Genomic DNA, 14897 nt, shown 5'->3' with positions numbered 1-14897 from the left:
ATTGTTATTACGCAAAACTTTAAATTTTGAAAGGATTTCGTATCTCAAAACAATTATTAATTGTACTGTAATTGACACTGACACATTCGGTTTGACTTTGCATTTTTTTAAAGTACGTAAACCACATTAAGCTTATTCGTTAAATGTTTATTGTATTTGATACTCATGTATGTATATAAAGGCTCATAAAATGAATTTCCTTATAGAATTCATACGACATTTAACCCTTTTTGGAGTGACTAGAAAATTCAAAAAGTACCTATTGAAAAACGAAAAAGTACCAAAAGTTCTTATTTACTCTGGGCTCTAGATACTTAATTTCACGTTTCTAGGTTCAATATTTTAAAAAAGTAGCAATCAGTAAACAAAAAAATATTAAATAGTTTCCTATTTTCATTTAATCCGCCCTCTACACACTTAATTTTATGTTTCTAGGCTTAATATTCAGGGCACTCTTTGACCTTTTAAAGAACGGAAAGTCCTCTCTTATAGGTTCTCATTTACTCCGGGCTCCACTAGTAGGCTGTCTCACAAACATTTTGCACCAAACAAAGTTCATCATTCGCTGTGGGTGCGGTATTTCGACAAAAACTTCTTTTCAACAATCGCTCAGATGAAAGCAACAAATTTTCAATAATACTATGGTATGATCCATATACGATTCGATCAGTAGGATAATTAAAACTGATATATAAAAAACTTATTTATGGAATATAATGCTGAATGGTGTTAGTACTGAGACCATTTATGTTATCTTCACCATGACATACGTCTTTATATATATAAAAATGAATGTGTGTTTATTTTTAGTTTGTGGGTTTGTTTGTTTTAAGTCTATAGACGGCTTAACGGCTGGACCGATTTAACAGTACCTACCTTCCTGTATATCTGGAAGGAACTATAGGCTACTTTTTATTTTTTCCATAAGAATATTTTTGGACAAAATGGGCGGAATGACTATAGTGGGCCTTCCATGTTAAGAATATATTAAATCAGTATATCTCAGAAAATATAACAGTTAGAGTCCTCAAATTTTGTCGGAGCCACATAAGTCTTAATATGATTAGTTAGTTACGGGGCGTGGGACCTCCCATATTAATTAAATACAAAAATTAGTTTATCTTGGAAACTATTAGAGTTAAAAGCTTCAAATTTTGCACGATGAACTTTAGCATCCATGTTAATATTTTGGTATTTTAGTTTCTTTTATCTAAGGAACTAAAAGAGCTAGATACCTAAAATTTTGCACAAAGGACTTTCATATTTATTTGAATATTTTGGGGAAAAAAGCGGACTTTTATCAGGGGGTGGCTTGGAATCCCCTTATGAATTATATAGAAAAATTTGTATATCTGAGATACTCTAGAAGCAAGAATCTTCAAATTTTACACGAAGAACGTTGACATTCATGTGAACATTTAGAGAAAAATGGACGGACTTTCAACGGGGATATTGGCGATTTGATCGATAGTTGAAGATATGAAGATCAGACTCATCAAAAATTTTAACAACTCCACGATGTTTTCAGTACTTTTTATAACTTGTAAACTTTTGTCTATAGTATAGTCTAGTCTATAATATAGTCTATAATGTAGTATAGTCTATGTCTAGTCTATAGTCTAGTATATAGTTCATTCTGTAGTCTAGTCTATAGTTTAGTACATAGTATTGCCTATAGTCTATAGAGTACAGTATTGCCTAGACTATAGACTAGTCTATAGTCTATAGACTACAGTATTGCCTAGACTATGGACTAGACTAGTCTATAGTCTAGTCTATAGTCTAGTCTATAGACTATAGTCTAGTCTATAGTCTTGTCTATAGTCTAGTCTATAGTCTAGTCTACAGTCTAGTCTATAGTCTATTCTATAGTCTAGTCTACAGTCTAGTCTATAGTCTAGTCTATAGTCTAGTCTAGTCTATAGTCTAGTCTATAGTCTAGTCTATAGTCTAGTCTATAGTCTAGTCTATAGCCTAGTCTATAGTCTAGTCTATAGTCTACTTTTTAGTCCAATCTATAGGAAAATTAGTTTAGTACTTTAAAACGTAAAAAGTGCTATATTTTTCTTATGAGTTAGTATAAACAAAATAATAACAGAAACCTCATAAAGTGGTTAAAAATTGGTTTCTTGAAAACATTTTAGTTTGTGAACAAAATTTTTTTTATTTATGGGGGGATTACCGATAAGGAATCTAATTTATCCCATGTAAACATACTTCCAAACATAGTAACCAATGCAGCCTAATGATGTTATCAGATTTGATTGAATTTTTCAATTATAGTATTATGTAAATCCGATACGAAATTAAAACAAAACCATGCGAAATCATATGAAAATTTATATTGCAGTCTTCATAGTGTTAATTTAGACACGCACCGGATTTTATATTTTTCATTCTTAAACTTTTTCTTTTAATTTTTGTTTTTAGTTACTTTTCGTTTCATTCATTCATTCATTTAGTTATTCATTTGTGTGCATTTTGTTGTTTCTTTGTCTTTTTGTTTACCTTTTCACATGACGATAATGACGTTGCTAATGACGATGATGGTTATTATGAAGATGGTCTTGATAATGATTTTGATGATAATGAAGTATGTATAAGTAGTTTACAGAAAAATAAACAACAAAAAATGTATAAACTATTTCTTTAGTGTATTTTAAACCTGGTTAAAATGCTCTACCCATGAAGATTTCAATTCATTTCCAAAGTGAATCGCGTGAAAGTTGTACCTCGGACTGTCTCTTACAAGAATAAAAACTTCTGTTGAGAATTGAAGAAAAAAAAATTAAATTTAATAAATTAATGAAAGAAAATAACTACTACAACTTAACTTTACTTAAAAACTGTGCTTGAAAACAAAAATCAAATTAAAAATTCCAAAAAGGTTCTGCTTTAAAACATTAAAAACCAACGCAAACCACTTGAAATCGTGCCGTGACCTAATTTCGTATTTTAAAGTGAAATTATTGGAATTTCTTTAGAAAAACGAGTAAAAAATTAAAAACAAAAAGACTTATTGAAAGATTTACATATTTATTCAATACATTACTTTCGCTGTGCCATCATCTATCTAACTGCTTGAGGTCTTTCCAAGCAGGTGTTAACAAATCATTGTGTTTTGAGTTTGGTGCTAATTAGAGAGTTTTATAGAAAAATATTAATCAGAAAAAAAAAACTTTTACTTTCATCTTTGTTGGTTAAAAATAAATCATAATTTCAAATTAAAATGTTTAAAATAGTTCTGGTTGTTCTTACGTCATTATTATATGGATCATCATGGGCTCAACAGCGTAAGTTTTAAAATATTGATTCTAAATGTGATTATAGAAGATTTTAATGTTAAATACAGGTTATGTAAATAAACATTTCTGATATCATAATTGGGATCGGTGTAGATTCATAAATATCAATTAAAAATTTTTTTAGCTGAAACCAAACTTAGTGTTTTTCCTGATACTTGATCAAGGTAATTTCCTTTGCAGAATTACACACCTCTGATGGAATTTTCAAGATTGATACCGGCAAGGGTGCCGGTGTCTACATCGCTTATATCGACATAAAACGGTCCTTCAGACTCCCTGACACACGTAGTGTCTTTCAAGTAGAGATCCCAGTGATCTAGGAAACGACGGAACTTATACGCATCATATCGATCCAGGGACGGTTGTGACAATTTATGTCGATAGTCAAGCTGCTCACAGAGCAATGGATTGTCACACGAAACATTCGCGTCTGCTTTTAGCTTGTAGAAATGCTCTTAGCGACATTAAGAGACTGTTTAGTATTGGACTGTGTCGGTGCCACGTCCAGTCTATAGCCTTGTCTATAGTATAGTCTATAGTCTAGTTTATGGTATAGTCTAGTCTATAGTCTAGTCTATAGTCTAGTCTATAGTCTAGTCTAGTCTATAGTCTAGTCTATAGTCTAGTCTAGTCTAGTCTATAGTCTAGTCTATAGTCTAGTCTATAGTCTAGTCTATAGTCTAGTCTATAGTCTAGTCTATAGTCTAGTCTATAGTCTAGTCTATAGTCTAGTCTATAGTCTAGTCTATAGTCTAGTCTATAGTCTAGTCTATAGTCTAGTCTATAGTCTAGTCTATAGTCTAGTCTATAGTCTAGTCTATAGTCTAGTCTATAGTCTAGTCTATAGTCTAGTCTATAGTCTAGTCTATAGTCTAGTCTATAGTCTAGTCTATAGTCTAGTCTATAGTCTAGTCTATAGTCTAGTCTATAGTCTAGTCTATAGTCTAGTCTATCGTCTAGTCTATAGTCTAGTCTATAGTCTAGTCTATAGTCTAGTCTATAGTCTAGTCTATAGTCTAGTCTATAGTCTAGTCTATAGTCTAGTCTATAGTCTAGTCTATAGTCTAGTCTATAGTCTAGTCTATAGTCTAGTCTATAGTAGTCTAGTCTAGTCTATAGTCTAGTCTATAGTCTAGTCTATAGTCTAGTCTATAGTCTAGTCTATAGTCTAGTCTATAGTCTAGTCTATAGTCTAGTCTATAGTCTAGTCTATAGTCTAGTCTATAGAGTCTATAGTCTAGTCTATAGTCTAGTCTATAGTCTAGTCTATAGTCTAGTCTATAGTCTAGTCTATAGTCTAGTATAGTCTAGTCTATAGTCTAGTCTATAGTCTAGTCTATAGTCTAGTCTATAGTCTAGTCTATAGTCTAGTCTATAGTCTAGTCTATAGTCTAGTCTAGTCTATAGTCTAGTCTATAGTCTAGTCTATAGTCTAGTCTATAGTCTAGTCTATAGTCTATAGTCTAGTCTATAGTCTATAGTCTAGTCTATAGTCTAGTCTATAGTCTAGTCTATAGTCTAGTCTATAGTCTAGTCTATAGTCTAGTCTATAGTCTAGTATATAGTCTAGTCTATAGTCTAGTCTATAGTCTAGTCTATAGTCTAGTCTACAGTCTAGTATCTAGTAGTCTAGTAGTAGTCTATAGTTAGTCTAGTCTAGTATGTCTAGTCTATAGTCTAGTCCTATAGTCTAGTCTATAGTCTAGTCTATAGTCTAGTCTATAGTCTAGTATATAGTCTAGTCTATAGTCTAGTCTATAGTCTAGTTATTGTCTAGCTATAGTCTAAGTAGTCTATAGTCTAGTCTATAGCTGTCTATAGGTCTAGTCTATAGTCCTAGTCTATAGTCCTAGTCTATAGTCTAGTCTATAGTCTAGTCTATAGTCTAGTCTATAGTCTAGTCTATAGTCTAGTCTATAGTCTAGTCTATAGTCTAGTCTATAGTCTAGTCTATAGTCTAGTCTATAGTCTAGTCTAGTCTAGTCTATAGTCTAGTCTATAGTCTAGTCTATAGTCTAGTCTATAGTCTAGTCTATAGTCTAGTCTATAGTCTAGTCTATAGTCTAGTCTATAGTCTAGTCTATAGTCTAGTCTATAGTCTAGTCTATAGTCTAGTCTAGTCTAGTCTAGTAGTCTATAGTCTAGTCTATAGTCTAGTCTATAGTCTAGTCTATAGTCTAGTCTATAGTCTAGTCTATAGTCTAGTCTATAGTCTAGTCTATAGTCTAGTCTATAGTCTAGTCTATAGTCTAGTCTATAGTCTAGTCTATAGTCTAGTCTATAGTCTAGTCTATAGTCTAGTCTATAGTCTAGTCTATAGTCTAGTCTATAGTCTAGTCTATAGTCTAGTCTATAGTCTAGTCTATAGTCTAGTCTATAGTCTAGTCTATAGTCTAGTCTAGTCTAGTCGTCTAGTCTATAGTCTAGTCTATAGTCTAGTCTATAGTCTAGTCTATAGTCTAGTCTATAGTCTAGTCTATAGTCTAGTTTATAGTCTAGTCTATAGTCTAGTCTATAGTCTAGTCTATAGTCTAGTCTATAGTCTAGTCTACAGTCTAGTCTATAGTCTAGTCGGCATACTACGGCTCGCGAGCCAAATGGGCTCTTTAGATGTGGAGCTGCGACTCTTTAGTTTCATACACACATTTTAAATTGCGATCTGCAATTTTGATTCTGGTTCATTTCATTACAACGATCTTTTATTCATTACAAAATTGTCCATCTATTAGGTTTTCAGTATATTTTTTTGCCATTTTCTAGGTATTAAGCGATACATTTCTAAACAATTAAAAACAATCAATTTCATTGTAAAATCTACAAGATTCTTAATTATGCTTAAAATTTCGTTGGCCTGTGTTATCTTTAAAATAGAAAAATTAGTTCAAACGTGATAAAAAAAATAATGTTAAAATAACCAGCAATACATCAATCCTATTCTAAAACTTGTTTCTATAAAGTTTAACCTATTTTTGCAACAGAATCAAGCACGTGCAAAAAACGGAAATATCTTTAAAACATCAAACGAAAACCAACATCCACATGCTGATCTAAAAGAAGCACACAAAATCATTTGTCATCATGTTAATGAACTTCATTCAAATGCAATTTGGTCATGTGAATAAAATAATAATATTTGTAGCAATAACAATACCATAATAACAACAATGATACCAATTTATTTGTTGCGTTAAATTTGTAACCATAATTGTCTGGTACGATTTATGGTTCCATTTTTAACGAAAAAAAATTTGTACAAAGACACTGGTGAAATTTTTATATAAGTTCATTAACCTGAAGTGCAAGAAAGCAACTGCCAATTCAAATAATTATTTTTAGTGTTTTCTTTTTGTTTTTTCTTTTTTTATTATATTTAAAGTTAATAATACTTTGTGTTTTTGTTAACGAATTAAAATGTTTGTATTTGCTTCAATGAATAATTTAAATGCAGTATGTTAAGTTTAGCACACATACGACTGAAATGTTTTCCGTTTAATAAAATGTTTTCAAATAATTCGAGTTTCCGTTTTATAACTCTAAAGGCGTTTTTTGATGTATGTGGGTGCAGTTAAATTGTTTGCCTTTTTAATTAGAAACAAATTTAATAAAATTATTTCATAGTATTTTATCCCAGATCAAAAAAAAAAAAAAAAATATGTTGTTAAACATTTAACTAAAATCGGATAAATTAAACCCTTTTATTTTAAACATCAACGAATATGAGTTTATTTTTATTTTATTAGAATTGTATGAAATATTTTTATTTGAAACAAAGAGAGGATCGCCAATTACCAAATCATTTTCATTTATAGAGCTCCAAATTTAGTGTAGAAGTAGCTTATTTTGGTGTACTATTTACATTCTCAAGGAGATTAATTATATAGTTATTTTAAAGTTTGTGCTTATCACAATATACAGCATGGAACCCTTTGCCTTCTTGTCACAAATACTCTTTATGCTCTTAGTCTCCCTAAATGTCATCTTCGGGATATATTGTCTAGTCTATAGTCTAGTCTATAATCTAGTCTATAGTCTAGTCTATAGTCTAGTCTATAGTCTAGTCTATAGTCTAGTCTATAGTTTAGTCTATAGTCTAGTCTATAGTCTAGTCTATAGTCTAGTCTATAGTCTAGTCTATAGTCTACTCTATAGTCTAGTCTAGTCTACTCTATAGTCTAGTCTATAGTCTAGTCTATAGTCTAGTCTATAGTCTAGTCTATAGTCTAGTCTATAGTCTAGTCTATAGTCTAGTCTATAGTCTAGTCTATAGTCTAGTCTATAGTCTAGTCTATAGTCTAGTCTATAGTCCAGTCTATAGTCTAGTCTAGTGTATAGTGTAGTCTATAGTCTAGTCTGTAGTCTAATATATAGGCTAGTCTGTAGTCTAATCTATAGGCTAGTCTATAGTCTGGTCTGTAGTCTAGTCTATAGTCTAGTCTAAAGTCTGGTCGGCGGAGGGATCATTTTAAGGCTTCTACAATGAGCTATTACCTAAAGGTTACACTAAAGAGATAAAATAGCTCCTATTAGAGGTTTTTGGGATTTTTTTATATACATATATTTTTTTTAGAAACAATATTTAAATTAAGTAACGCTTTGGATTTTCTTGTAAGTCCAAAAATATTCAAAATGGCAAAAGTTCGGATATTATTAGACTTACACCAACATTTCCTATATAAGGTTGATGTTACTTTTTATAAGCAACATTTGTTTTGGGCCATTCTAATGTAAATAAAATTTATAAGTATTTTACAAAATTATGAACAAAATTTCAATTCTAAAATTGTAATCGACATATTTGCAATTAAAACAATTTCTTAACTATTTAACTGCAAAATAAAATTAGTTTTACGAGTTTAAATTTTGTACTAAAACGAGTGTATTGCATTAATTGTTTTAATATTTATTTTCAAATTTCAGCCTATTACATTCAACAGTGCCCGGGCGATGAACAATTTATAAACGAATGTTTACGTGACAGTGGTAATAAATTGGTGCATTATCTGAGGCAAGGCATACCTGAATTAGAAATTTATGAGGTGCGTTTTGCAAAAAAAAAAAAAAAAAAAAAAAAAAAACAACATAAAACGTGTGAAACATGTTTATTCATTGTTTATAAACAATATTATTGTTTTATTACTACGATTTTGTTAAAAGTAATTTAATGGTTGAACGTTTCTTATTTAGATTGAACCTGTTGATATTGATGAAATTGGCATTGTATTGGGCAGCGGACCCGATGGCTATCGTGCTGTATTCCGTAACATTCAGGCATTTGGTGTTAGTAATATAACGGTGACAAATGTGCGGTGAGTAATGGGAGGAATTTTATGGTACTTTTTATACCCTACACCACTATAGTGGGGAGGGTATTATACGTTTGTGCTGATGTTTGTAACACACAAAAATATTGGACCTACACCCACCTTTAAGTATACCGATAGACTCATAATCACATTTTGAGTCGATTAAGACATGTCCGTCCGTCTATCCGGCTGGCTGGCTGGCTGTCCATGTAAAGGACGAAGCCTACTGAAAATGGTTGAAATCGGTCCATTATTTCACCTAGCCCCCATACAACCGTACCTCCCGATTTGGGCTTTTTATGCCATAATTACGTCAAATATACTATTATCTCTCTAAAAATTGGCACAAATAAGTTTCATATAAGTATAAATGACACTGCAGATTTTCGTAATGATCAACCCTTATTTGACCCTAGCCCCCATAGAAACCCCCCTTCAAAAAATGTCTTAAACGTCTAAAATTGACTTGTAACCATTTGTATCGCAATGAAACTCAACATAATTAACTATTATTTAAAAATATATCCTTTTCCCAAATTTAATGAGGATCGGCCCATGTTTGACCTATACTCCTATATAAAGCCTCATTTAGAAAATTTGTTTTTTTATCAATAAATTGCTTAAATACTTTGGAATTAACGTAAAATTCAACATAAAAGTTTCTTTGTGAAAAATAAAAATTTTTTAAATATACTCATGGTGTAGGGTATTATATGGTCGGCCATGCCCGACTATACTTTCCTACTTGTTTATACATATATTAAATGTTGAATTTTTAATGAAACCAAATTCTATATGAAAATGGATTGAAGAAATGAGGCAGTTGGGTAAGGAACTAATCCTATAAATGGTTCTTTTTTGGTAAAGACAGGTTTTCAAAGTATTATTAATACTATACTTAGAAAATACTTTTATAAACAAATGAAGTCAAATTTAAGATATCCAATTAAGTTTTTTCCCCCAGTTTATTAACTATTAAAAAACATTGTCTTAATGATCTCTCACAATAAACTTTGTGCTTTTCTTTGTTTATAATTTCAAATCCTTTGACAATTAATTATCATGATATTTAGAATTTATTTTTGCTAAACTAACAATTAGTTAATTATAAATAAACAAATAAATCAACAATAAATAAAATAAATTGTATTAAATAATATAAATCTTAGTTCTAATCTTGCAAAGTCATTCCCTTCTGCCTGTTTGTCTGTCAATCTGGTATCTCTTCTCCGTAACACTTGTTGTCATTGAAGTTTCTATTATTTTCTTTAAAAATGACTTGTTAATTTTAATAGCTGTCTATCTGAAAACAAAATATTTATTGAATCAACTTGTTTTTGTTCTTAACCTTGATATCTTTTAATCTTCTTAAACAAAAATTGCATAGAATTACAAATAAGTAACGCAGCATGTGGAGTATGACAATATCAGATTTCATAATTCATGCAACATGATCATAGTTATTAATAGTTTCAATTACAAATTTAATAGTTTTCATCAATTTGTTATTAACCTTGCTTGAAAATGGTCAATAAAATAAAAACCACTTATGATAAATACTAAGGCCAGAGGATGTTTTCTAGGTTAGTTTTCTTAACAATTGATAAATTTTTATATAAACATGGTTTCTGAATTGTCTTTTTTTTTCTAAAATTTTTACGTAAAAAATTTACAACATATTTGAATTATTATAACTTTATTCAAATTTGCAAAGTTTCAAAAACGTTTCAAATGACACGTACATTATTCTGTGGCAAATAGTTTTCGGCATCAACGACAATGGACCACAAATATTAAATAAACCTACCAAACTTGTTACTTGAAATAGTAAAATCGACAATATTCGAATAAACGTCTTGTTTATACGACCCTGAAACTATTCAATATACTTTTCTTACCGCAATGTTTGTATTTAAACGTTTTTGGAGACATAACTAAAAACCGACATAGAACAATTTGACTATTGCATGACATAGAAAAACGCATTAACTAGTTTGACCAACATCTTGGTCATTTGTCTCTTTCTTGAATAAATAAAATTAATATCAGAATTGTAACAGAAATTACAGTAGCAATTACAAAAATTGTTGTAATATAGGATTTTAATAGTTGTACAATCAATTATACTTAAACATACATAAAACGTGGTTTTAGATTTGCAATCGGTTACGTTGACTTTAATTTGCACTTTCATTACAAACTTCTTTTCTAAATTATAACATTAACACAACAACAACTCTTCTGCCCATTCAAGACCACTTCTGTTGAAGAGTCTGAACTGGGCCCAACCAAGAGGCCTCAACGTTAACCCGGCGAAGACTAAAATCTTTCTTTTCACAAAATAAAGATTGTATATTGAAACCTGTTTCCTGGGCAAGAAGATACTGGTGACCGACATAGTTAAATACTTAGGTGTAATCTCTGACCGAAAATATAGGATAGAATCAACAAGGCACATCGTTGAAGGCGCTATGTAGAAGAACCATAGTAACCAAATGTGGCCTTAGTTCTACTATAACACATTGACTTTATAAAAGTGTAATTAGACCAATTCTATCTTATGCCTCAATAAACTGTGGTGTCATGAATATTACGTGAACCAAGGCTTCGGAAACGTTGCTAGATATTCTACCCATTGAAACATAAGAAATATGGCTACACATCCAGTCGAACGGCTTATAACTTTAGGTGAACTGACCAAAGATAGTTAAAGGACATATCATCAATGTATACTGAACACATTGTAAGGCTATACACAATCATCGGATGTGCCCGATAGCACACAGATAATGTCGGGAACTTTGAAACGCTGATCCCCGATAGAGCAAATACCCATAGGAATCCATTGCTACACAGATGCTTCTAAATGGGCGGACAAAGCGGATCTGCTGTTATATATTGATGACCCAGAAACAGAAATATACTACTGTTTATATAACCATAACGCTAGCTCCCAGACAAAAAGTACGAGCAATAACGAATTGTGTAAATTGGAATAGAATAAGTATGGCACAAACGGGGATTAACATATTCACCGACGATACCAAGTGATAAAGTTAAATCTTGGACCGTATTGGATTGAAGAAAGCTCTAGCCGAATACTCTCCCAGAGGTATGGTTTTATGACTCGAGATAGTTAACCTGACGAACGCAAAACCATTTGACGCAACGAGGGCTGAGTTAAAAATATAGGCGAGAGAATCCTCTTGAAAGAATGAAACGATGGGTAAAACCACAAAGATCCTATGGAGGGACCCAAACAAAAAACCTCCTAAAAATGAGCAAGTCTGATGTTAGTATAATGGACCGTTATGGACACAGCTATAGAAAATTAGACGGATTAGGCGGGTTCAGACAAATGTAGAGCATGTAGAGAGCACAATGAAACTCTAGAGCACTACAGGCCCAATAGTGGAATAGGTGTATTTGTTTGGGTTAAATGAAGTATGTATCCTCCTATCAACCTAACTTAACCTAACCATATTTACTCGAAGATCTTTTTCAATTTAAAAACTAACTTTTAGATCATAATAGCCATTTATAATATTGCCACGCCTACTACTGTTGATATGATCTGGTTTGTCCTAAGTTCCAAAATTTCAAAATCTATTAGCTGTCTCAAATATAGCACTTTGAATACTTTGTATGTGGTCGTGGCAGTTCCTTTCAGGCATATAGGAATATACTGTGAAACAGGATGGGGGTTGTAATTCAATACTTTTTAAGTACCGTTTGACATCTAAAAATACTGTATAGCCCCTTTAGTATAAAATATATATAGCTATTAAGTCTATAACAGTTATGTACCATACTAGCAGTTAATTGACTATAGATTAGACCATAAACTAGTCAAGAGGCTAGTCCATGAAGGAATTCATAGGCAAGACAATAGAAATGTCCATAGCCTCGACAAAAATGTAAAAATCTTCGAAATTGATTTCATGGCCTTAAGTATAAATGATAAATAAGTTTAATATTCGATACTATTATTTAACACATATGTACTTGGCCCTCCAAATTATGGCATCATATGAGTCGACCATGTCCGATTATACTTTCTTATTTGTTTTACTTAAAAATAGTTAATCTAAACCAATACATACAGGTTTACTAAATAAAATATAAACCGCTAAAAAACATAAAATAAAAACAAATCATACAAACCAAATTTTTACGTCATTTTTATTGACTACTATCATCTATTTTCATTACAGCTCCGATTTGGAATCTTTACAATTTCAATTGACCTGCGAAATACCACGCATCAAGGTTAGAGCACAGTATCGTTCAACTGGTGTTTTAATTTTGGTTAAAGCTTCTGGTGCCGGTGAATATTGGGGCGAATATGGTAAGAACAACTATATAACTAAAAAAACAACTAAAGTAAAAACAAGTCAAAACTTTATTTAGCTATAAAGAATATTTCAACATTTTTTTGGTTTTTTATCTTTTACTAAATACTGTTATTTTCTTTTCATTATAGAGGGCGTTAAAGCTAAAATTTATTTCAAGGCCCTGCCACATGAGGGACCAGATGGTCGCACTTACCTTACAGCCGATCAAGTGAAAATGGATTTCAATGTCAAGGACATACAAATGGGTGTCGATAATATTGCCAATGGCAATTCTGTTATACGTAAGTTTTAATTAATTTACTAGTTATTGTTTTAAGTAATTATATTAATTTATTTTTTAACATTTACAGAAGCTGCTTTAAATCTCTTCATCAATTCCAATTCCCAAGAGTTGCTGAAAGAAATGAAACCGGCTTTGCGCACAAAACTCACCTTGGTCATACGGAATTTTATGGATCGTCTGTTTGCGAAAATTCCCCTAGAACAGTGGGTTAATCTTAATTAGTTTTAATTAATCGTTAAACGGGCGAAAACTATTTAAATAAATTATAGTTTAAGCTTAAATTAATTAGTAGTAGAATATAAAATTAAAAAATTCGCAGAAATTTTAATTTTCTGATTTAATTAAAGTTTTTTTTTTTTATTTTAAATTTCTTTAGCAATAAATTAAGTATTTATGTTAATTTTTTTATTAAATAGCTAATAGATATTATTAGTTTTATAATTATTAAAGAAAATAAAATTTGATTTAGTATGATATTTAACAATTATGACACATGATTATTTAACCCTTTAATCTTGAATTTATCGGGTATATGAAAATTACACATCCATGATTTACATATCTCATAATTTTTAGGATTTTTTATGATATACAGACCGAAAAATATAAAAGAAGTCGAAACCCCAAGTTATACTTTTCTAAAGGATTGAGTTGCGCTGAATACGAATCTGATTTCTCAGATTTTCTCCATCACATCTGGGATTTGAGATATCGTGTCCTGAATTTTTGAAACAAAATGGCATTTTTTTCCTTTTTGAGACGTTGTAATAGCGACAAGACAAACTTTAGTTATAATTTGTTGTCTCTCAACTTTAAAATTAATACTTAATATCTGTCATATTTTCATTCTTCTTGGAGATATATTTACCTAAAAATATTCTGAATATAATATTTTGTTGTGAACTATTCTACTGGACCTACAAACTGCACAAGCTCTCGTTCAGGGTGTATTCACTTTTAGTATTTTTGTTACACCCTATTATTAAGGTTTTACAAAATTCTTAACAATACTTTTTACTGAAAATAAGGCGTATATCTACTCTCAATATCTGGCTTTAAAATTAAATTCATGTTTTTTATGTTTATCTAATAACATTTTACAAGTTATGCCTGACATCTTTATATAAAAAATTACAACTTTTTAGAAAAAAACATCTCAACATTATTTTTTGTAATTGTTTAAACAAACCCCTTGAAGGTTTAAATAGTAATTATTTAATTATTACTAAATATTAAAAAAATTATATGGGAAGCACCCACAAACACTTTTCTTTTGAAATTTAGATTTATTTCTCCCATTTCACAATTTCATATTAAATCGTTTCTGGAAAATTTATGTTAATATAATTTTGACGTTAAACATTTTATTATTTAAATTAGTTCGATTGAACTTGAAGTTTTTAGCACTTGGTGTACACATATTATGAAATATTGGAAAATATAATAATGAACAGGTGTAAAATTATGGGTTTTGATAACGAAATTAATTACACTAGTTTACAGCGAAATTACTCATGATTCCTATATGGATTAGTTTATATATGTAGGTCGACTTACTCCCGGAAAAATTGAAATTCAGGACGTCAAACTTTTGAAGTAATTATTACTAAGAATATTACATAATAGGGTTAAAGTAGGAACATAACCACTT

General features: G+C 30.6%; 1 protein-coding gene across 1 annotated transcript; it reads left to right on the top strand.

Moving 5' to 3' along the window:
- Positions 1-2704: 2704 nt before the first annotated feature.
- Positions 2705-13722, top strand: LOC119604164 (circadian clock-controlled protein daywake). The gene is made up of 6 exons (XM_037956639.1): positions 2705-3293; positions 8223-8341; positions 8490-8611; positions 12823-12956; positions 13092-13244; positions 13314-13722. The coding sequence occupies exons 1-6, from the start codon at positions 3230-3232 to the stop codon at positions 13466-13468; spliced, it is 747 nt and encodes a 248-aa protein (XP_037812567.1). The 5' UTR covers positions 2705-3229; the 3' UTR covers positions 13469-13722.
- Positions 13723-14897: the final 1175 nt, after the last annotated feature.

This window comes from Lucilia sericata, unplaced genomic scaffold (genome assembly GCF_015586225.1).
Source record: "Lucilia sericata isolate MDLA Ls3-8-SP2 unplaced genomic scaffold, ASM1558622v1 Contig000367F_arrow, whole genome shotgun sequence".
NCBI lineage: Eukaryota > Metazoa > Arthropoda > Insecta > Diptera > Calliphoridae > Lucilia > Lucilia sericata.
This window is presented reverse-complemented; position numbering and strand designations above follow the sequence as displayed.

Excerpts from the sequence above, each read along its gene's own strand:
- LOC119604164 (XM_037956639.1), top strand. The coding sequence starts at position 3,230 with ATGTTTAAAATAGTTCTGGTTGTTCTTACGTCATTATTATATGGATCA. Across the intron at positions 3,294-8,222 it reads ATCATCATGGGCTCAACAGC|CCTATTACATTCAACAGTGC; the intron begins GTAAGTTTTAAA and ends TTCAAATTTCAG. Across the intron at positions 12,957-13,091 it reads TGAATATTGGGGCGAATATG|AGGGCGTTAAAGCTAAAATT; the intron begins GTAAGAACAACT and ends TTTTCATTATAG.